Here is a 24,358-nt window from a genome sequence, read left to right as displayed (position 1 = left end):
TTGCTTTGGGGTGAGGGGAGGGAGAGGAAAGAAGGCTTTCCTGCTGTGCAGGCACTGTTCAGTAGCAGCCGAAAGAGTGATGTGTTATCAACACTGTTTTAACCACAAAGGCAAAGCACAGCCCCACACAAGCTGCTGTGAAGTTAAGTCTATCCCAGCCAGCACACCCAGTACATCACCACTGTATGGGGTGTTGTGCAGCCACAGTGGGAAAGGGTAACGCTTCCTTCGCAGTCATTAATAGAGTTGAGAAAGAACAGCTGGATACAGGCAAGTGATAATGTGCGGTACAGAACAGTCAGGAATCGTCAAGAGGATGAATAGTAAAGTAGCCTTAGCATTAAAGATTATGCTTCCAGTTATGACAGTTTATTCGCAATGTCTTGTGCGTGGTGGTTTTTTTGCAACACATGATAACAAAGTCTGTTGTAAGTAAGTAAGTGACAGTCAGGAAATAAATACCAATTCCCATTTTACAGCGAGCTAAGACTCTCATTTTTATCTTTGTGGTATAATGGCAACAAATCAACCAAAAAGCAACCTGCAAAAGACCAGCTTTTTTCTACTGTTTTACTTGTTCTGTGTTCTCCTTGGATGTTTTAGGGTCATTACCACACATATTTTCACCCGTGCTTGTCTGTTACATCTGTGACCTGTTGATTGTTGATTTGGGCTTTTGGGGGTGGGGGTTATGGGTTTGGTTTTGGTTTTTTTTTAGTGGGCATCTATTCTCATTCAGACTATAAAGGAAAACAGTCACCTTGACCTAGAGGCTTATTAGCAGTGCTCAACATTTTTGCCTTATTTTACATTCTAAAGTGTTTTGAAGGTGAAAAACTTTAGTACAATGCATGTTAAGTCTTTAGTAGTCCTCATTTGGCAAATGGGGGAGCTGAAGCAGCAAAATACGTGATTTACTGAAGTTCAGACAGCAAGATGGTATCGTGGTTTAAGCCCAGCCGGCAGCAAAGCACCACGAAGCCGCTTGCTCACTCCTCCCCACAGTGGGATGGGGAGGAGAAAATATGGTGAAAAGCTCGTGGGTCAAGACAAAGACAGGGAGGATCACTCACCAATTATGGTCATGGGCAAAAACCAGACTCGACTTGGGGAAAAAAACCAAAAAATCAATTTAATTTGTTACCAATCAAATCAAAACAGGATAATGAGAAGTAAAACCAAATCTTAAAACACCTTCCCCCCCGCCTCCTTCCCAGCTCAACTCCACTCCCAATTTTCTCCACCTCCTCCCCCCCCCCAGCGGCGCAGGGGGATGGGGAATGGGGGTTGGGGTCAGTTCATCACACGTTGTCTCTGCAGCTTCTTCTTCCTCAGGGGGAGGACTCCTCACTCTTCCCCTGCTCCAGCGTGGGGTCCCTACCATGGGAGACAGTCCTCCATGAACTTCTCCAATGTGAGTCCTTCCCATGGGCTGCAGTCCTTCACAAACTTCTCCAGCATAGGTCCTTCCCACGGGCTGCAGTTCTTCATGACCTGCTCCAGCATGGGGCCCTCCTGCGGGCCGCAGTCCTTCAGGCACTGACTGCTCCAGCACGGGCTTTCCCATGGAGTCACGGCCATCTTGGGGGGCATCCCCCTGCTCCGGCGTGGGGTCCTCCCCGGGCTGCAGGTGGGCATCTGCTCCCCCGCTCCTCTCCACGGGCTGGGGGGGACAGCCTGCCGCCTCACCACGGGCTGCGGGGGCATCCCCTCCTCCCCCGCTCCTCCTCCCCTCCTTCTTCACTGACCTCGGTGTCTGCACAGGGGTTTCTCTCGCATCCCACTCCTACTACTCAGTGTAGGTTCCCCCTTCTTAAATCTGTTCTCCCAGAGGCGCTACCAGTGTTGCAGTGGGGGTCGGCCTTGGCCAGAGGTGGGTCCGACTTGGAGCCGGGGAAGCTTCTAGCAGCTTCTCACAGGAGCCACCCCTGCAGCCCTTCCGCCTCTACCAAAACCGCGCCAAAACCAATACAGGTGGTTACAAAACTGGGGTCAGAATTCAAGAGCCAGTGACATTCAATTGTCCCTTGTTTTGTCAGTGTTTGTGGAAATGTGTAATGCTCAGGACATTAGGCTTTCCTTTAGAGTAGGCTCTTGTCAATATTGGAGATCATGCTGTATTTATGTTTGTGCAGGTAGCTGTGTCTAAGGAAAATTTAGTTCTCTCCAAATGTTACAAAACAATTAAGTATTGGTAATAAAGCCAGAGCTTTATTTATTACATGCATTAAAGCAGGACAGTAGAAAAAGATCATACAAAGCACTTGCACAGATTGATTCCTGGGTTATAAAATGGTTCTGCAGTCAGATAAACTACAGTCTTCTACCACATGATCAGAAAATGCTTAGTGGTGCCAGCCGGCCTGTGGGTACCTGGAGAGCGAAACAAGTCCTTTCTTATGTTATGGTTCCTTCATTACGCTCAGGACACTAGTGAGGAAAATTGTATCTGTAATCTCTTGACTGGTAGGCATGCACTTCTTCCTGCCCCTTCCTTGGAGCAGGTGATTCTCTATTAAGCTGCTTTGAACTTGCTGGCTTGATCCAGGTTCTTCCATCTTTACTGGTGCACGCTGGCACGATTGTGTTAGTGAAGGGGAGCCCAGCCTATTAGTCCTGAGAGGCAGGCAGCTCTTGGGCAGTTTCACGGTGGCCCACATGACTGATGACAGGACTGGAAGCCGCAGGAGGATCTAGCCACCAGAGAAGCTGAGGACTGTGTTGCTGGCTTGCTCTTGGTCCCAGCATCATGCCCAATCCACTCCTGTGAATCTAGGATGTTTGGAGCCAGGCTTTCTCTGTAACCTAATTGCATCTGCAGGACTACAGCCAGCCAAGAGTAAGTGCAGGGAGTTAGGTGGAATTCAAACCATCTGAAATCAGGAGTACAACAGTGTCTGGGCCTAATGCCACGGGCCTTTTCTCCAGTGTGCATTTGCCTTAGGAGTAATTGGAAGTTGGATCTTCCTCCTGTATATAATCTTTTCCTAGTACAAAGGCATGATTCCTCTCCTTTCCTTAAGAAGGTGTTGAATTTTCCTGCAGTGGAAGATTGACTTCCTTGAAGTCTTGATACACATTTTCCTTGTCTTTTACTGAGTGTAATCAATGACCAATGGACTTTAGATACTCATTCTTTGACAGGGACAAGAAGAAACAGGGAGGAAAATACCTGATTTTTAAAATGGAACAGCATTTCCAGGGAACACTTCAAGTAGCATTTTGTAGCACAGGGAAAGCGAATTTATCACTCTTTTCCAGTCCTTCCCTATCCTCTCTATCCTGAGAGGTACAGAAGGAAAGTGTGCCATTCTGAACAGATTGATGTCATCTCTATCGGCAGGAAGGAAGATCCAGGGAACTACAGGTTTGTCAGCCTCACCTCAGTCCCTCAGAAGGTGATGAAGAAAATCCTCCTTGAAAGCATTTCCAAACACATGAAGGACAAGGTGGTCACAAGTAGTCAGCATGGATTTACAAAGGGGAAACCATGCTCGACCAGCCTTACTGCCTTTTGTAATGAGGTGACTAGCTTGGTGGACGAGGGGAGAGCAGTGGATGTTGTTTACCTTGATCTTAGTAAGGTTGTGGTCTCCTGTAACATCCTCATAGACAAGCTGACAGGGTATGGATTAGATAAGTGGGCTGTGAGGTGGATTAAAAACTGTCTGAATGGCCAGGCCCAGAGGGTTGTGATCAGTGGTACAAGGTCCAGTTGGAGGCCAGTCACTAGTGGCATACCCCAGGGGTCAATACTGGCGCCAGTGCTGTTCAACATCTTCATTAATGACCTGGATGATGGGGCAGAGTGCACCCTCGGCAAGTTTGTAGATGATAAAAAAACTGGAAGGAGTGGCTGATGAGCCAGAGGGTTGTGCTGCCGTGGAGAGGGACCTCGACAGGCTGGACAGAGAGGAATCTCATCAAGTGCAACACAGGGAAATGCAAAGTCCTGCATCTGGGGATATCTAACGGTATCTGCACCTGTACAGGCTGGAGGCCAACTGGCTGGAAAGCAGTTCTGCAGAGAAGACCTTGGGATCTTGGTGGACAACAAGCTGACCATGAGCCAGCAATGCATTCTTCTGGCAAAGGCGGCCAACAACAGCATCCTGGGCCGCATTAGGAAGAGTGTTGCTGGTGGGTGGAGGGAGGTGATCCTTCCCTTCTACTTGGCACAGGCGAGGCCACATCTGCGGTGCTGTGTGCAGTTCTGGGCTCCCCTGTGCAAGAGAGGTGTGGACTTAGGGGAGTGAGTCCTGCACAGGTTCACAAAGATGATGAAAGTTCTGGAGCATCCTCCACATGAGGAGAGGCTGAGAGCTGGGACTGTTCAGCCTGGAGAAGAGAAGGTTCAGGGGAGCCCACCAAGATGTATAAATACCTGATGGGAGGGAGTGAAGAACAGGGAGCCAGAGTCTTCTCAATAGTGCCCAGTGACAGGACAAGAGGCAAAGGGCACATGAAAGTCAATCTGAACATCAGAAAATGCTTTTTTCACTGTGAGGGTGGTCTAACACTGGTACAGGTTGCCTAGAGAGGTTATGGAGTCTCTATCCTTGGAGATAATAAAAACCTAGCTGGACACCATCCTGGGTAACCGGCTCTAGGTGTCCCTACTTGAGTAGGGGGGTTGGGCAAGGTGACCTCCAGAGGTGCCTTCCAACCTCAGCCATTCTCTGATTCCGTGATCCTTGCTGTGAGCACGAGACACATAACTGGATCACACCTTACAATTCCTGCATGACTGGGACACACGTTGTGCTGCTGCAGCCCCTCTCTCGCCCCCAGCCCTTGGTGTGGCTGGTCAGCCTGGCCCATGCCTGGCACATGGAGCAAGTGGTGTCATAGCACAGGGGAAAAAGGGTCTTGGGCCTTGCCCACATCACTTAAAGGCAGCAGCAGCATAACACCTGGCCCTTTTTTGTTGTGAAGATTATATCTCCCAGCCCATGTCCCATCTCCCGTTAACATCCTTGAAAGATCTGTGCTTGTTCACCCTTTTTTAGGGACCATGGGTTGGCTTTTGAAGGAAGACCATATCAGGAAAAAGCAAATTATGTTTCATTTTTGGCAGAGCTGTGTTCACTTCAAATCAGAATGGAGTTAAGGCTTGGGAGCTTATGTCAGAGCTATTCAAGAGCCAACATCTTCCATGGCCACATTGCAGAGGATGTCGTTGCCTCGTCTCCAGCTCAAAATAGAGAAGAGAATGCAGACTCTTACCATCTTTCTTTTATGGTGTCTGTTCTGTCTGGTAAGGTGTTGAGTGCCTCCTGGCAGTTGCTGACTGTCTTTAGTTCATGTTGGCTTCACTGTGAGATAGTTCCTGATATATACCAGTGTTCCTAAACACACTTGATGACTCACTTCAAATATCTGGTCCGATGGAAAGTCAAGAAGTGGATTAGTTTAAGCCGATCAACTTCTGTGAAACAGAGTAAATATGGAACTTACTTTATTTAAATCCAAAAATCTCTCCTTTGAGTTGATTGATGCATATATTCTTTGTTCGGCTTTCCAGAAACCAGAAAGCACTTAAACAGTAGCATCCTGCAATATGTCCCTCACCCCTTTTGTAATGCAGGTCTAAAGCCTGGATATATTTTGTGGAGCACATTGAAATCTTCTAAGGAGACTGACCATCACTGGATCTGTACTTCTGGTCTGACTGGCTTGCTGGCTATGGGTTGCATGTCTGCTGCTCTCACAATCTGTGAAATACTATATTCAAATCGAAATGGCAGTGCCCTAATTTTTTTGTGCCTCTGGTTTTTATTTTCAAGATGTATTAACCTGCTCCCCTGAGCACAGATGCATAAAGAACACTCATAACATTTGATCATTTTAATGCTTTGCCATTCATTTCTTTCTCTCTCTCTGTGCCACAAACTGACTTCTAGATATATGTTGAACTGTATCTCAGACAAGTACATATTAATCATTTTAGCGCTCAATTTCAAGTTCTCTGGAAAAAGGAATTCCAGGGGGAAAAAATATAGTCATCACCCAGTATATCATGATAAACCAATATCTGGTGAAGGAACTTTGGTATTTGTCACTTGTAAAGGACAAATAATATTATGTGGCCCTATTTCCTACATGTTAGCATTCTTTTTCAACAGGTGAGTTTTAAACGCTGACTGTACCTGCTAGCCATGCAGGCAATATAGTGTGGCAAACACGGTATAGCTTTATATAAAGTTGTTGATATGGTCCCTTTGCACTTGTCCTGTGAAATAGCATTATGTGCCTCCAATCAGAGAACCCTCTTTAGAAATTGCATGTAAATCTCATGTTGTGAAATTTATGCTGAGAAAGGAAATCTTTGAAAGAAATACCTGTTGCCACGCAGGAATTTCTTCCTACCTGTGTGCTGAGGCACATCTAAAACCAAAGAAGGGAGAATCTTTACTAATTGTTTTTGGAATTGTTTTAATTGTGAAGTAAACTTGAAATGGAAAGCATGTTTGTTCAAATCCACATTTCTACCCTGTTCTTAGGATCTGAGCAGATTCTAAACTGACTGGTTGGTACCTTGTATCTTCTTATTTCTGAGGAATATAACAGCTCAGATGAATTTTCTGACCTTGTCCTTGGATGGCTTACGTTCTTCCTTATGCTTCTTCTCAATTTTTAAATACCTTTTAACTGAAAAAAAAAATACTTTCATGCTTCCATGAAGTTGAAGGAACCAGGTCTAGTTTAAGCTAAGTTTTTTTTACCAGTGCTTCTTATTATTTGGATAGTGATTGTATTTCAAGGATCCAGTCCTTCTTATCCTTTGTACACAGTAAAAAAGTTGCTAAAGTTAGTGGTTCAAGCATTAAATGAGCCTATAGGCAGATGTAATATTTCTGTGAATTAGCACTTCCTTCTCGATTTGTACACTGTAATTGAAATTGAGAACTGATTATTGTGAAGACATCTGAATAAGGGAGACCCCTTTTAGCCCTTTGTGGTTAGAGAAGTGTTGTCCTTATCCCACCTTTATCCAAGAGCAAGATTCAATGCTTGCTGTGACTTCTTGTTGAATCTTCCTATAGAATGAAATTTCATTAAACTTAGTTTTCATTTTCTTATTAAAATAACAGCTGAGTGTCTGGCATCACTTCAGGTGTTCTCCTAGATTATAGGGTAAATGACCTGCTGATCTCCTTCTGATTGTTCAAGTTATTCAACAGCTAAAAGTCAGACGACTCTTTGCTTAACTGACATTAAGATTCAAGGAACTGAGATGGATGGTCTGCGGCAGCCTGAGCCAGTGTGGTTACTGGCTGCTGCCATCCTGCCTGCTCAGTGCTCCCTGTCCTTTCCACTGGAGTCCTAGCTTCTCCCTCACACTTCCTTGCTCACCTGACCCTGCCTTGTGTGATGGCAGAGTCAGAGTAAAGCTATTTGGGTTTTTTAGTAATTCACTTTTCTGCTGGCTTAGTACGCTGAGGTGGCTCAGCACAGACGAGTGGAGGAGCCAGTACACGGTAGGGAGTGAAATCAGGGTGGGAAGGAGAAGATGACAAAGGCCATGGCCCCTCCTGCAACCACAGCTTAAGGTAGACCTGGTGTATGTAGACGTAGATTGGGCAAAACTTCATTAAAATTATCTCAGAATTGAAGAACTGGGCCAGAAGTCTTTAAATGCTGAATTGTGGAGAGCATTGCTTTGTCATCTTCTAAGAAATGTAGCATCTCAGAAAGCTCTGCCATGCACAAGATGCAGGACTTTGTGCATTTAGGATTCCCCAGTGGCTAGGCTGTGAGATGCAGAGAACAGGCATGGTACAGGCAGAAGCACTAAACATGCAGGATGCTGCTGTGATGTTACACTCCCAAACCAGAGGGCAGGCACATATTTTGGGGAGACAGGGACTGAGCAGTACAATGCATTTTCAAAAAGGCACATGTAACCTCCATTCTTGAGAAGTATTGAGGATGATCTAGCCCTGCACCTCAAAGTCCTGTCTTTCCTACCCTATACCTATTTCAAAGCTAAGAGGAGATGTAGGCTTACTCTAGTGCAGAAGCCTGTCACTGGCTTGGACTGAGCATCACTTACAATGCTAATATTAACCCCTTGGACTACCACAGTAAAAATAGTGGAGCTGGACCAGATCTAACGATAACTTAGCCACTCGTGTTGGGAAAGGATCCCGGAGCACTGACTTTTCTCTTTGGAGCCACCTTTTTGAGGTGGTTCACTGTCGTGACATTGATGTGGCTGTTTGGATGAAGTTTGGCCAAGGTGACAAGTTCTCCAGAACTTCTTGTGAAGTTCTTATGTGTGTATAGAGCTTTTGGTTGCCCTTGAAGATGCATACGTTTAGCCTGTCCACTTAGAATCAAGCAGGTGAAACTCAGTTAAAATTACAGCAGGGAGAATCTAAGCTATGTTGTTTGGGCGGGTAATGGATGCAGTTGGTTAGGAGTTTGGCAGATGAGTGTACAGGAAAGGATGGTGCTCCATCCAGCCAAGTGCTGGCCTTCTCAGATAGTTTTTTAATGTCTTGGAGAAACACTTAAACTGTGAATCATTATTGCTCCTGGCTGGCTTTGGATGAACTAAAAATTACAGTGGCTGAAAGCAAGCATTGACAAACTCTGTAATAAGAAAATATTTGGGTATATCCTTGGTAGATTTATTTTTATCACCCAGGCTAGCCAGGCTGGTAGAAGCAGCAAGATCAGTGAAATAAACAAGTAGCTTTAGATTAAAAAAATAAAATAGCTTTTGTGCTTTGCAAGCCTACAACTGAAAGAAGTTATACAATAATGCTTTATAGTTTTATGTGACAATGTTAACATACTAAAGCTTTATAACTATTGTATTGGGGGTGGGGTGAATTGATCAATTCCTCCAAAAGTTTATATTATTTGCTATGATACTACCTTATAGTCTGCTAATAATCCTGCTCTGTAGGTGTTAGAAAAGGAAGGGTAAAACTGTTAGCTCAGTTGGAGCCAGGTCCTCCCACTTTGCATGTGAGAAATCTCACTAAATGGAAGTAAAGGTGCATGTGTTCATAGGCACCTTCATTTCTACAGCTTTCAGTGTTTTCCTTCTGAAAGTCCATGAGGTTTACATGCTTCAGTCACTGGTGCAACTCCAGGCATTCAATGCCTCTTCTCTATTTGAGACCTCTTGTATTGTACATAGAGACTTCTTCAGGTTGGATTCTTCAGGTTGAAGCTGCTGCTTTCCTTCTAGCAGTTGGCTCTTTGCCCACTCTTAATGGTTGTTTTAGCTCATTTAACAGCAAATTTTAAAACATCATTACCATGCTCGTTACTTTGTCCTCTGTTTTGTTGGGACCATCCAATTTACATTAGATATTTGTCTTCTAAGTGCCATTTTGTTGTGTTTTAAATCATCTCCACAACCCTCTGAGCGCCATTGTAAAAATCTTTAATGTGCCTTTTGTCTTTCAGATCTCACTGCTGGTTGGATTCATCAGCGTAAATAATTCTCCATGGACGGATTACAGTGCATACAGCTACTTTCAGATTGTTACCATGTGTGACTTGGTTATGATTTTGTTCTTCTACATTATCCACATTTTCAGAATCTACAGGAAGCTTACTTGCGTTAGCTGGCCACTTGCGGTAAGCCTGTTAGATGGTCTGGGTTCCTTGCCTCTCCTGTGAGTTGATGTCTCAATTACTTAGTCCATTTTCTTGTGCTATCACACAGTGATAGGCTGTCTTTCACGTAATTCTTTTTTGCCTTGCATACAAATCCTTTTGTTGCTATTGTTGTTAGTATTTGTTTCAGCAGGTGCTGTAATTCTAAGTTTTTTAGCTGATTTGGATCTGCCCTCCTTTACACAGGTATAAATCCAGATTTACTCCAGGGAAGGCAATAGTGTTATTCTGAGACAATTGAAAAGAAGCTACTGATTATCACGCCTTCAGCAGATGGGTCCTAGCTCAGGTCATTTATAGCAGCTAAGGGATTGCTAGAGTACCAAATCATAGCATTAGAAATAATATACTACTTCCTGTCCCAAAATAAAGTCTACGAGTGCTATTTAAGTTAAATATGTCTCTTTTTGGTATGGTTTTAGGTAACTTAAACAATAGCAAGAAATAGGAGCCTCAGCCTGATTGCCATAGCCTGGCCATTCCTGGGATATCCTGCAGGATGTTCCTGCCTCATTCCCGCATTTCCCCTGCAGATCCATCTCTCATATCCTAGCAGAGAACTAACAAGCAGCACAGAAAATGCAAGACCTGAACTTCCTCAGTAGCTTTGAATAAGGTCAGCTAACAGAAGAGTCCTGCGTCCTAGTGTGGGATGATGGATTTTAATAACCTCTTGGAACATGTCTCCCTCACACATAGTGACATGTTAGTTCCACAGAGGAAGGACCAAAGGGATGGGGAAAGCCAACTGGAGAGAAGTAGAAGGATTTTGAGATCCAAGAAGTGGTTGAATGGCATTTAATGGAAGCTATGTAAGTAGTTTACAGATCTAAGATAACAGTTTGTCCATCCATCCACTTCTAACCAGAGAGAAAAATTTAGTTTTCTTTTTAGCTGAGGAATACAGTTAGACTTGCACCCCTTCTTATTTTTTCAAATGTGTACCACCATCTGTCTCTAGAAAGTACTTCTTTATCTGGAGGTAATACAGGTGCAGGAATTGAAATAAAGGATTGAAATAAGCTAATAAATGGCAGCATTTAATGTGTGCATTGCTGTAACAGGACTATGCCATTTTGACCTCTGCGTAGGCTGCTTTTGTTTTTTATGGTGTGTTTAATCATTCCTAAATGTTCCAGAGTCACTAGTGAGTTTAAGGCACTGCAGTTTGTGGCTGGTCAGCTTCAGATACCTTTATGGGATGTGATGTTCGAACATCGCTGCTCTGTTACAACCAACTTCCTTTTCAGTCACATATTGAAGTATCTTTAGCACAGAATAGGAAGACCTGTAAGAGACTTTGGGAAACTACTGCTGGTGTTTGGCTGAGTTTCCTGGCAGGATCTCTACATTGCAATCAGGGGTGTGATTTGCAGTCAGTAAAGTTGCGGTGGTTCAAGAAGTTGTTTAGCACTGACGTCTTTTAAAGCTGGGAAGTATTTCTCCAGAGGGGCACTCTCTCAGCCCTGCCAGGGGTTGGTTCTCCACCTAATTTAGCCTTTGATGAATCTTTTGCACCTTTGCCCATCCCTCGGATTCCTCTGAAGTAGTGGGCTGTGTACACTGGTTTATTTCATGTCTCTAAGGAGGCAGTGGCGTGCCTAATTTGCCTGCTGCATCGTGGACTAGCCAGAGAAGCCTCCTTATGGAAATAATTTATTCTACCAAAAGCAAGGGCTGACATCTTGATTACCTGAAACAACGTTACAAATGAGGAAAGTAAGTTGCAGTCTCAGAGCCTGCTTTATGGCGAAGATCCTCCTCAGCTGTTTATAAACACCTGAACAGAGGGAAGCTGTGGTATGGTATGACAGACTATTTCTCTTCTGGGATTTCCTTGAACAATTTCCTTTTGGGACTATATTCTTTCTCCTTTCGTTTGAGATGGAATCTCTCCTCTCCCTTATACATTGCATTTGCTTGGTTCATGCTGGTAGTGCAATGCAGATAACATAAGCAGATACCCTCCTGCCCACCCCACCATGCAAAAGAAACAACCCATGTTCAGTTTGCAAACACCCATAAGTTGCCATAAACTTTGTGAGGATTCAAAATCTAAATCCGCACATAACCTCTGCTTATAACAAGGTAAAATTGATTCCTGGACTGATACTCGTCACACTAGAGAAAAGCTTAGATGTGGTGCCTCAGCGCTCTCTCAGAAAAACCCGTGGCACCATGTTTTACTGCAGGACAGCTGGAGCCACCCTTACAGACTTAGGAGCCTGGGTGTTGGTTATGAGTGTCTGTGTAGTTGTGCTTTTTATGGCTTCCCACCTGTTTCCAGTCTTGGTTGATGTAAATTGTTAGTAACTCCAGCAGTAGATCCACTCCTTGCTCTCTGAGATTATCTGAAGTAGGAGCATTTGGTTTTCCACTTATGCCATTTGCTCCCATTTGTTGCCATTTCATATAGGCTAGAGAAATATGCCCTTCTCCCTTCTTCCAGAACTGTCTCTTTAAGTAAGGTGCATACTCCATGCAATAAAGATACATGTTTCACCCTCAGTAATGTACCATGTTGAATTGAAAGGATTGCATCCATACCCAGTAAGTAGATCCAGTGACATTAGTAGACCTGAAGATTGGCCCTCTTTCCTTTTTTGAACAGAAAGTCAGGTATGGTACAAAATCCACTCACAAAGTGTTTTTTTCTCTTTTCCCCCCTTTTTTTTTTCCTCTTTTTGATTTGACTGGTGTTTTGTCCTCTGGGTTTGAGTAACCTTTGCCAACTTGTTTTCATTCTGAGGCATACTGAAATGCTTTGCTGATAAGTTTCCCTTCTGATGCAGGCTGTGCTTGTCTTTACAGGAGTTTCTTCATTATTTAATCGGTACAATTCTGCTTCTCATTGCATCGATTGTAGCAGCATCCAAGAGCTACAATTTGACTGGACTTGTGGCTGGAGCGGTAAGACTGTGTTTATTAGTCTTGACACTTTTTTAATTGCAATATATATTAAGTAGGGCATTGGAAATCTATTACTTGTAATTTTATTTTCTTACAGATTTGCCTTGCTCAGTCTTACCTTCTAGCTCATTTCAGTGAATGTTCTGTAACACAATGCCAAGAAAAATATTTTGTTGTGAGACTCCAGTCTCACCACTAAAGTGGGTATTTGTCCTGTCAGAGAGTTGAAACCAAAGGCTCCTGCTTTAACTCATAGGAACTAATGTGTATAGGGGGAGAATTAAGACAGTTCAGTTTTGTCAAGTCATTGTTGTAGCAGCTAGAAGTTACCTAAAGGGTTTCACCCCAGCCTTCAGCGTTTGATGACTCCTGCTCCTGAACAGACCCCTGTTCAAGATAATTTCTCCTGAGCTAAAACTCACTGGGGTCCTGGGCTGACTTACTGGAAGATACTCCCTGCCTCTGTTGGCTGGAGGGCTTTACAGAGAGAGGCATGACTTCTGAGTGTGGGCAACAGTATTTTCACAGCAGCAGGACCTGAAATACAACTCCTCCGGAATAAAAAATTACTTTCAGAAGCTTAGTCCTGATGATGCAAACAGACTAGAAGACTTACTTACCTGACTTTTATTTGGTAGATGGCAGGGAAAGACTTGTTTGAATGGGGCAGTAAAAGAGCAGTAATCAGAGGAATTAGAAAAAGTCTTTTCTTTGTTGCAGAATCCTAGTGAGAAGTCTAGAAGGTGAGACTCTGTGCTGCTGTCCAGCTTTTTCTCCCGCCTTGTATATGACTCTCAGTCTATCTTGCAGTCACTGGTTTTACAAGACATAAGCTGCTATTATACTATGGAAACTTTTATTTTTTTAGCATATTGGCAGAATGCAGTAAAAAATCACTTTGGGGGGTCTGTTAATGTCATAAAATATGTAGCTGGATATACAAGAGTGTCCATACATTCATGGAATATGTGTCATCTAATGTTCTGTAAGTATTTGTGGTTTGTTTGTTTTCTCATCCAGACTTTCGGGTTCCTAGCTACGATCCTTTGTGTTTTAAGCATATGGTCATCTTACAAGGTTTCGTGCATCACGCAGTCAACAAGTAAGTATCATGCTTAGTAACTGCCAGAATGCTTCCCAAAATGAATATTTATAGTTTCTGCCACAGGGCTGTGTCTACCTGGAAGGATTTATTAACGTCCTGTTCCTTGTAGCTCAAAATTACTCATAAAGCAATAATTCCGTATTTTCTGTCAACACAGACATTATCACAGCTACTGACAGCTGTTAACAACTAACTACAAGAGCAAAATAACTTGCTTCTAGCAAGTAGTGAATGTATGAGTGCTTTCTCTTCTCCCTCACCCACCCTCTACCAAAAGAAGGCTTCCTGTGTATTCTGTAATCAAATAGATGAATTCGTTTGTGGCAATGCAAGTGACACTGTCTTCCTTTTCAAAGATGCATCTGTGTGACTCCTTCATCTCTGCAAGACGTCTGCCTTACAAAATAGGATACCAAAGAGGAGCATCCACTACTGAGGAGAGAGCATGGGTATTTTGTCACTAGCCTGGACAGCCGGTAGCATTTGAAGATCTACTTGAATGCCTATGCAAAACAATGTTGTGAACCAAAGTTTTTTTGCTCTCCCCCAATTCCCCCCCCCCCCCCCCCCCCCGAGAATTTTATAATGGAGAACATGTTTTTTATGAGCTTTACAGAGAAAGACAAGTTCTGTCTCACAAGCTGGGCTGTGGTCATTTACAGCTATTTGCAATACGTGCATTTAAAACTCATTTGGAGAGTCATTTGGTTCTCCTTTCAGAGGGATGGAAAAATTCCTTCTGATTTCCTCCATCTGTTTACAGAAGGGAAATCCTGAAAATTCCTACCTGATTCTTAACTTCCAAAGGTGATTTGTTTAACAAAGGAACTGTTACAAACTGATTTGTGCTTGGATAAGCTGACCCAAGTCTTTGTTACCTCTTTCTATTACAACTGTGGACTTTTTCTAACATCAGCTCAGCCAGCACCAAAAACTATGAACTGCAACTTGAATACATCATTGCAAACACTCCCTACTAGCCCCAACAGTACATGATGAAATCAGGTTTTTTCTCCATGAATTTTTACAGGTTATTAACAATCAAAGATTATTCTTAAAAACTTCCCTCTGCCAAATACAAGAAAATACGTCTCCAAGAATATGTGTTTAATGTTTTGTGGGATCTTTTTTTTGCCTTTTCACAAATATTCATTTGTAAAATGGGTATTTGTAAGACCTGTTCTGTAGAAAATTTCTGTGCATTTCCTATAAATCATTCTCTTTGGAGTCTAACAGTGTTTATGGAAAGGCCATTGTGAATTCTTTCGCTCTTACCTGTGGTTTGTCCCTTCCTCTGCCTCTGCTGGGATCCATGCTTTTAGAGACTCTGCCCAGAGCCTAGACAGGAGGAACAATTCAGTTTTGTCCAAGCTCGTATCGTCATGAAGTTCGATGTAGCTTTGAGGCTGAGACAATGCCTTCTTGGCACCTTTGTCTTTCTCTCCTTTTGCAGTCCATCTCTGGTGAGCTGGAAATTCTTTGCAGGAAAAAGGGAAGCGCAGGCCCCTCGTCCTTGGTGATTCCCCTTTTTTGTCTAGCTGTGAAGTAGAACGCGTACTTATAAGTTGGTCTCTTCTGTCAGGACAAATGCATGATGGTGCAGCAGGTTTCTGCAACAAGTAGGATTTATACAGTTTACCAGGTTCAATCTGGAGGAAAAAAGCATTTTGTGGCCTGCTGCACATTTTTCTATTTGTCTGTGTTGTGGTTTAACCCCAGCCAGCAACTAAGCACCATGCAGCTACTTGCTCACTGCCCCCGGTTTGGTTGGGGGAGAGAATCAGAAGGGTAAAAGTGAGAAAACTCGTGGGTTGAGGTAAAGACAGTTTAATAGGTAAAGCAAAAGCTGAGTGTGCAAGCAAAGTGAAACAAGGAATCCCTTCACTATTGCCCATCAGCAGGCAGGCGTTCAGCCATCTCCAGGAAAGCAGGGCTCCATCACACCTAACGGTGACTTGGGAAGACAAAGCCATCACTCTGAACATTCCCCCCCTTCCTTCTTCTTCCCCCCAGCTTTATATGCTGAGCACAACGTCATATGGTCTGGAATATCCCTGTGGTGAGTTGGGGTCAGCTGTCCCAGCTGTGTCCCCTCCCAACTTCTTGTGCCCCCCCAGCCTCCTCGCTGGTGGGGTGGGGTGAGGAGCAGAAAAGGCCTTGGCTCCCTGTAAGCACTGCTCAGCAGTAACAAAGACATCCCTGTGTTATCAACACTGTTTTCAGCACAAATCCAAAACATAGCCCCATGCTAGCTACTGTGAAGAAAATTAACTCTATCCCAGCCAAAACCAGCACAGTCTGAAATTCTGCATCAATACTGCTAAGTAATTTAATGGTCCTCTCAGAAAATTCTTTTTGTGCCTCATAGCAGATCAGTGTACATTGCCATTTGTTGCCACCTGATATTTTTCTCTCATTGTAATATGTGTATCTTTACTTTGATTTTTTTTTTTTTTTTGACAAGAGAAATTGGCCAACTGCTAAAGTGTCAAAAATTTTGAGTAAGTACTTGAAAATAACTGAGCAGATAACCTGGAAAGGCAGCAATCCCCCTCTTCATGGTGCACAGTTTCTGTGATTCTGCTTGCTGTTGCTTTTCACAAGTGCCCTATTTACAGCAACATAGAGCAGGAAACAATTTGAAAGCACTAACGTCTGCTGTTTGTGGATGGAGGTACACATATTCACTCCAAGACAAACTGCTTTGACATTAATATAGAGGATTATTCAAATAAAACTATATAATAGGGAGTTATAACATCATTAATTTCATATTGACAATTTTTTATTTCTTTACAATGTCCAACTTTGGCCTGCTTTTCTGCCCCATACCTTCAGATGACATATTTTGTGTTTGGTCAGAAATGGGTCACTTTTTTCTTTTTAACAACCTGAATTGAGCGTGCCTCAAAGGCTCTCTGGCTTAAGAGAACAGACATCCTTCTCAGCTAGAAATCCACTGTCAGCAGAGTCAGTGATGGTTCAGGCTTCCTTGCCCTGCCAGCACAGGACTGGTCCAAAGGACATACATGACAAGGGACTTAATTCTGAAAATACCTGCAGAAGGTACACAGACACACATGTGTACACTCACATATATGTATTTTTTTGCAAGAGGGGTGCTTGATCACCAGTTCTCCTGCCAAGACTGACTTAACTACAGTTTTTGGAAACCAGCACTCTGACTTTAATTTGGAGTGACATGGTAGGTATTGAAGGATACAACCTCTTCTGTTCTCTCAGAGGAAAGAGAAGTGCTCTATTTCTCCTTCACCTCCCAAGATATCACCTCAGATGATTGATAGCAGGCACCTTCCTACAAGCTTTAACTCCTCTTGGCAATCCTGTGGGAAACCAATGTTCTGCTGCACACAGCATAAATGCAGCTGAGACCTCAGGGCTGTGGGCTGTGGGGAGAAGCACCTGCTAAGGATTGGGGCTGGACCCTGAGCTTGCTCTGAAGAAAAGCCTGTTTCCACTCTCTGCTGGAATTGTGTCCCCTCTCCTGGCACTACACTAGCATCTTTTTTTAGCCTCCCACATCACTCTGTCACTTGTCAGCATGTGGGGGAAAAAAAAAATATAAATAGGGGGAATTTCATGCAGTCTGACAACCAAAGAATTTCTGAACTATGCTCTGTGATCATCCAAAGAATATGCTTTGCTGCAAGTGCACTTGTTTATATTGGATCAAAAGAAGCAAATTACAGGTTCCCTTTTGGTTTTTGTGCCTGTCGACAGGTCTAAGGTATGCCTGCAGCTTTTGCTGTTATGACAGTGCTGGGTCCATAGACCCACCAGGTAGATACTCTTACTGCAAGATGCTTTCAGGCTGGAAAACTGACATCTCTGCTGCCAAAGCTTCCTCGCTTCCCCCAAATCCTCCTTGTGAAACATGTCTACCAAGAAAAGCACAGGTTTTGCTGGTATCACCAGCTCTACCGGGGGTCTTTGAATGACAGCTCCGTCTGGCAGGGACTTTGGCACCTCACTACTGTAGCCGTGCCAGCAAAAGTATTATAAGTTTCCTTTGGTGTCAGCCTGGTTCTGAAAGCTCCATCTGTCTGCAACTTCATCAAATATGGGATTCCAGGTGTTTTAGAAATAAACTATGTTTGCTATTTGGATAATGTAAAGGCTTTGAGAATCAGATTGTTGTCTTGCTCATTTTTTCCTTCCTCTACTAGAGCAGTGACTTTCTCTCTTGGGAGTGTCAGAATACATCCTGTAACTGGAGGCCAAGAGGTAGGAGCCACAGAAAAAAAACACTCCCCTGCCATTGTGTTCGGATGTGCTGGTCTCTGACTATCCCACCCAAAAGTTGTCCATCCTCTTCAGCTTCAGGAAGAGTGTAGTATATCCCTTGAGCCAAAACAGGTAGAGTTTGGGGTTCAGTTTTACTGAAAATTAAAATGTAAACATTGGGAGGAGAAAATAGGTAGTACAAACTGTTTCATGCTGCCAAAAAACTAAACCCTGATGTTTGAGCTCTGGGGGCTTGAGATAAGTTAGAGAGTGAATAGTGCTTTTGTCAGGTAGAAACTGGGAAGTTGAGAAGGGGAGATGAAACTTTTAAAAAAAGAGGAAGGGTGGCTTTGAAAAGCTTGAGGACCACAGTACTGGATGAAGACACTGCAAGTTATGTGACAGCTTGCACACTTTTTCTGTTGCTCTGAAATGATTGTGCTTTGCATTGTGTGAACTATGAAGGAATGGGTTCTTTGCTGCTAAAAGACTTTGGGAACAAATCACTATATGTGGGGGATAGCAGGACACTAGGATAATGATGACTTTTAATGAAGGGGGTGAGGGGGCAGCAGTGTTGAGTGATGCTCCAGGGAAGAGGGCTAGGAGCTTATTAGGACAAAAAAGGAGCAGGAGACAAGGAAGAGCAAGTACAAAAATTAGTAGAAAGCTTATGAGAGGAGGAACTAATGTGGGCACATTATGCACTAATAGAAATGCTGGCAGATACGAACAGTTTCTGACTGTGTCAGTACTTAAAGGGCAGACCTGCCTGGAGTGATGGAAAAGTCTCTTTTCTGCTTGCCTGCTATGTACACTTCATACCCTGTGTCTGGGATTTTCATGGTCTGCTAAAGCTGTGGGACGATGCATTAAACCTGACCCAGAGGCTGCAGAACATGGCATCAAATTGCCCCATGTTCTGCCCTGTTTTAACTTAAAATTGCTCAGGGCTCCACTGTTCTTAGAGACAGCACGGAGCAAAATGCTGCTGCTGAGCATGAGAGGCTGTGTGCTGGCCAGTGGCCTTGGCCATCCCTCTGGCTAGAGGCAAAAGTACAGACGTGCTTTTAGACTGAGTGTCACCTGAAAGCCAAGGAAAGCTGAGTTACATATCGCTGTGCCCTACTGATGAGCCTGACACTGGGCTGACATTCAGGAGGTGCTGCTGGTTGTGTGAGATGGGGAGAAGTGGGTACCAGAGAAAGGGTCTGTGGGAGGCCCACGTCCTGTTCTTTCTGCCTGCACAGATTTACACCCAGGTGTCAGGAGAGAGCCCTCACCACAAAGCTCTAGGGTATTCTTAAGCAACCCTCCTGCTTAGGCCGTTTCAGTTTTCAGACTGGAGCACCAGTGCAGGTGCTGTGCCCTTGGCTTTACTTTCGCTCCTCTGCAGATGCACAGGGCTGCACGCTTGCGAGGCCATCCCGTTGGGAACAGGCAGGTCTTGGTTTCGGTCCCTGGTCCCAGGGCTTGTTTAACCCTGCTACACAGAAGCAGGTTGGAAAATCACACTGGTGCTTGTCATCTTCTCCTGGAGAAGGAGGATTACTTTCTTCCAGTACAATGGCAGCTGGAAAACAGGAAAAGCAGTAAGTGCTATTGGCTACTCCTTCCTACGCCCGTCCCTTCTAGAGGTCACTGATTACCCACAGCTGGCTACTCCAGAGTTTGTTTCTATTCTGCCTGTCCCTGAGTCCAGAGTCTATCAGACTAGTCCCCTGGGTCAGCACTGGTTTCTCATGGCCAGTATAGTAAGTATGCGCTGTTGTTGATTACTAGGGACTGACTAGTATACAGTGGGTTCCCACCATCGAGGAGCTTGCATCCAAAAAAAAAAAAAAGCCCGTATTTATAAACAACTGATGAAGTAGCTTCATATCTGCATTGGTTTACTGGGTTAATGACTTGCCCATTTATTAAGTATCAGACAAGCTCTCATCACCTGCCTGGACCAGCCCCTCTGCCTCGGGGCAGTTGGCAAAAAAAAAAATCTGTCTGCTTTTTGCCCTCTGCCAAATGTCTGTCTGAGCTGCACTGACAGTGAAATTGAAGCTGTCTGGCCATGCCCAGAAGCAGCACTTCACGCAGTTAGGAAGCTTGAAAGTTAGGAAAAAAAAAAAAGAAGAAAAAAGGGGGGAAAAAAAAAAAAAAGAGTTGCAGCATCACAGGAGTTTCCTGCCTCAAGAGCGAGGTGGCTGCTAAGACAAGCTTTCGCTTTTACATGGAGGCAGAATTGAGATACTGAAATCTTTGGCATTGTTCTGGCTTAGTGCTGCGAAAGCTTGTCTTTAAGACGCCAGTGTTGAATAGTCAAAGGCATGATATTGTGGCTGCTTGTTATGTGCTGGGGGGGACAGTAGTATGATAGGGCTGATAACAAGGAGGCTGAGAGGGACCTTGCCTTTTGGGGTGGGGGGGGGGGAATAAGGAGGGCGGAGCTGGAAAAGAAAGTGCAGCTGAAGAAGCTAAAATCAAAGGGCCACTGCAGAGTAGCAGTGCTATGCGACATTTCCTGAGCGAGCAGCTCAGAACAGCGCTGTTCCTTGGGTTAATGTTTTCACATCGCTTCCTGAACACGCTATGACCTCCAGCAGCACCTGGGTTTTGCATATTGCTGAACTACAGCTTTACAGAAAGGCGCATAAGATAAATATTTTCAAAAGCAGTTTTGTCACTGGGTAAGTGCTAACTGGCTTTCGGGTGAGACTTGTGTTTGAGAAGAGCATGTCCTTCAGAGCACCAGCCAGCCATGAAGGCCGGAGCTTTTGAAACAGGAGAAAGGCTTAGAACATAGATAAAATGACTTCAATTAAAATGCATTTTTGTGGATCCTGGCTTGAACCGAGTTAAATTCAAAATGCCCAAGATGTTGTAGATTTCATATATTGCTCTTTAGATGTTTACAGACCCAGAATAACAGCAATGCACAAAGCAACCATTTGAAAGGAATAAACTGCAACCTCTAAAGCATTAGCAGAAGAGCAGCAGTCCTGCCCTCCTCGCTGTGACAGGAAATTCAGCCAGCAGTGTGAAGTAACACAGGAAGGCACAGGCGTCCCGGTGCCAACGCTCGGTGCTACAAACCCCCGGGTTACTCTGGCCCTAAAATGATTTCAGCCCTGCCTGGTGGGCAGAGGCGCTGCCACGTACATCACCTTCAGAGCCCCTCTCGCCTGTGACCCCAGGGAGCTGTGCCCACAGGCTGGGACCGTGCAAAGGTAGACAGGCAGCTGCGCGGCAAACCAAGCACCTGGGGAAAAGAGGGAATAGCAGAGAAGAAAAGGAAGAGACCGAGTGCTCTGTGCTTTGCATGTGTGGGTATGTGTAGAAAAAAGTAATGTGTGGTGGTGAAGGAAACACCTGCATGTTTCTGTGGCTGATGAAGGGGCTACCAGAAAGACAAGAATACACCAGCTTTTGAAGTGGAGCTGGGGTGTGTGTGTGGATGATGTGATAGGTCAAGCAGAGCGGTGGGGCAATTCTCCCCACAGGGGTGAATATCCCCAAGCCACTAAGGTAGAGTCATTGCTAAATTAAGTATGTCTGAACCACTTGTTCTTCTCTTACATGTTTGCACTTGTGCAGGAAGAGCAACAGCAGACAAGCAGCCCTCTTGGCATAGGAGGAATTGTAGCAAGACTCTAGAAACCTTGGGAGAAAAAAAAACCACCTCACAGGTGTAGACTTAGAGCCACCTAACCCTTAGGCAAACAAGGACAGACTAGGAAATTAGAGACAGCACTCATCCTGCACCTATTTTTACAGCCCAAAGAGAGTAAATACTATTTTCCAAGGGAAAAGCACAGTGTGTTTTGGAGCCTGTTTGCATGGGACTAGCCTCAATACGCAGCCATTCTCCCTTGCATATTCAATGAAGAAAGAGAAGAGCAACAGTCACAGGAGCAGTGACTCAGAGTGCAGGAGTTACGCCCCCCCCACCCCTTCACCCTCTAGAAGTGCCTCTTCCTGCATCAGCTACTGGGGGTCGGAGGGGGTAGGGGTGAGCTTGGCCTCCCAGCTGGAACATCTCAGGGTAGGACTGAGGAGATAGCCCTTTTACTTCCCCATGTGGAGTTGGGACAACACCCACCTCTTAATTCCAGCGCTTGCGTCTCGGCACTTAACAGAGCTAATGCGATAGCTGGGTGGATGGGTAGAGACCTGGCTAGGAGTTGTGTATCACCTCAAAATCTATAGCTAGCCAAAAGCATCCATTTGCAGCTTCCTTGTATTACATCTGCTAGCCAGCTGTGATGGTAGGGCATAACTCCCCCCCCCTCCTCCCCCAGTACAGCCCTGCCAGCACACACAATTACACTAACACAACTTTCTTTTATTGAGATTATTGGGGATTGTACGAGGTGGACCAGTGCTGGTGGCTTCATACCACCACAAGTATGAATCACAGCTCTGCTGGTATAATAACTCTGTTTAAATCAGAAGTGCTTTGTCCATCTAGCACAGTTTACTGTTATTTCTACATCTGTAAATCACTCTTGACATAAAACCTAATGATCTGCATCCCCCTTTTTCATGAACCCCTGCCAAACAAGAGCACAATGCTGCAGCTGTAGCTATTAAGCTGTGGTGGCAGCAAAGCACTCCATTAATACCTCATGCTCAGCAGTTTGTGATGCACGAGAGCTGAATAATTACGCCCTTGTTACCCCCAAATGAGAGGCACAATTGCCAGAAACAAGAATTTACAATTAAAAAACTGTATCAAGTCAAGGACAACATTTGTTCATTCATAAAACAAGCCTTTCTGAGCAAGAGGACTATGAGGCAGAAAACAGACAGGCTTACGTTAACGAGACGGTTGTTTCTAAAGCTGTATTGTACCCCCTGTCAGACAGACCTCCATAGCCACTTTATCCCAGCTGTTTTGAGAAACGAGCTGGCAGAGCTTTAGCCAAAGCTCTTGTTGCTATGATCTGCACTGGTAGGGGAAGTTTAGTTTCGATTTGAGGGACAGGGATGGGAAGCAGGGCTTTAACAATGTAAGTATCAATAACCACTGATCTGCAGCCTTTGAAACAGAGCAGACAGGCATAGGAGAGTGAAAATGGGTGTTGTGTTAATAAAAATAGAAGTGGTGAGAGTCTGTCCTCCTTTCTGAGGATGCCTAATTGCTCACACCAGGGTAGCAGCTCCACATCTTTGGTTAGTGCTGTGCAGAGACCACAGAACAATTAAGTAACTGTTCCTGCTTTACCTACAGCTCAACATGAACAGGGATTTCAGAATCATATCTGCACTGATATTTTTGGAAAAGTGACAGCTGGTGCAAAGGAATTAGTTAAAAGGAGGGCTGTAGTGCAGACAGAGTTAGTTGCATTATTTTGAGCAACATTCCACCATTCTCTAAGCAAGGGTAGGACATATGGTAATAAAAAATTTGTTATGCTTTTTTCTTACAATAGCATGCTTTCAGTAAGTCCAAGTGAAGACTAAAAAGAGAGTTCTGAAGTACACCCCAAAATTAGCACTGCAGAATAGTACATGCTTTCATGCAGCACATCTAGCAACAGATACCTGACTGGATATTTGCTGTCCTCATCTGGCACATGAGTCATGCTACAGAAGAATGTGCTTATGCTGTCACCTCCTTGTGAAGCCCTGACTCTCACCTCAGGACTTGCCAACTTCAAAACGGCCAAGTCTGTTTTATTTTCCCAGTCCTGTTCTAATATTCAGCCAAGAGATAATAGGTCATAAGAAACAAACTGAATGAGTGATCAGGATAGGCAGGCTGGTCAAAGCAAGTGTTGCTGGGGTGCCTGGAGAGGACTGGAATTGCAAAAGGCCCCGTCTAGCATGCTTTACAGCTATGTGTGCCTACGTTTCTGTTTGTGGACCCTGATTTTTTTTCCAGCGTGCATAATTTGCATTTTTGGATAATAAGCTTCTCTCATTTAACTTCTCGAGAGTCCAGGAAATGCTCAGATACTCCCCATTCCTTTGTTCTCCCACCCATGATCCACAGACCTTTCACTGAAAACCACAGCATTGTACAGACCACAAAAATCTTCAAAGCCACCGTACAGTGTTATAGGTGCAGATGTAGACATGCAGCTGAAGCTTGACTTTGTAATAAAAAGGAATTTCTAAAAACATCTCTTGATAGGTTACAAAACAAAAGGAATACAAGTAAAACCCTTTCAAACCGCTTAGCTAAAGGATCTCCTTGAGAAAATATTGATCTGATTGTATTATCAAAAAACCTTCAAGGCTACATTTTGAGAAATAACCAAATGGTTGGAAACAGTATCACTAAAACGCACAGTTCAATTTATAGCCACACTGACAAAAGAAGAGGGCAAGGGGGCTTCAACTCCACTGAAAATACAGGTGGGAAGAGGGCGAAGTCCTCCAGACCAAATCATTTCAATCACAGGATCGCCTTTGCCCTCTTGTGGGCAAACTTCTCTCTTGCAGCTTCTCAGCAGATCCCTG

General features: G+C 44.2%; 1 protein-coding gene and 1 long non-coding RNA gene across 2 annotated transcripts in view; one reads left to right on the top strand and one right to left on the bottom strand.

The window, feature by feature from the left end:
* CMTM7 (CKLF like MARVEL transmembrane domain containing 7) overlaps window positions 1–14,887 on the top strand; it is a 28,555-nt gene extending 13,668 nt beyond the window's left edge. Inside the window, exons 2-5 of the mRNA XM_030010504.2 lie at window positions 9,427–9,600; window positions 12,451–12,549; window positions 13,570–13,651; window positions 14,011–14,887. Of these exons, the coding sequence (XP_029866364.1) occupies window positions 9,427–9,600; window positions 12,451–12,549; window positions 13,570–13,651; window positions 14,011–14,024 (369 nt within the window). The 3' untranslated portion in view covers window positions 14,025–14,887. The remainder of the gene's footprint in view (window positions 1–9,426; window positions 9,601–12,450; window positions 12,550–13,569; window positions 13,652–14,010) is intronic.
* Window positions 3,117–15,016, bottom strand: LOC121233195. Its single transcript, XR_005932092.1, has 3 exons — window positions 14,930–15,016; window positions 5,227–5,428; window positions 3,117–4,384 (listed from the first exon to the last, which is right to left on the bottom strand). It is a non-coding gene; the product is annotated as an uncharacterized LOC121233195 (long non-coding RNA).
* Window positions 15,017–24,358: the final 9,342 nt, after the last annotated feature.

The sequence above is a fragment of the Aquila chrysaetos genome, chromosome 3 (assembly GCF_900496995.4).
Source record: "Aquila chrysaetos chrysaetos chromosome 3, bAquChr1.4, whole genome shotgun sequence".
NCBI classification, from domain to species: domain Eukaryota; kingdom Metazoa; phylum Chordata; class Aves; order Accipitriformes; family Accipitridae; genus Aquila; species Aquila chrysaetos.
Note: the sequence above shows the minus strand (reverse complement) of the source record. Positions and strands in the feature narration are given on the sequence as shown.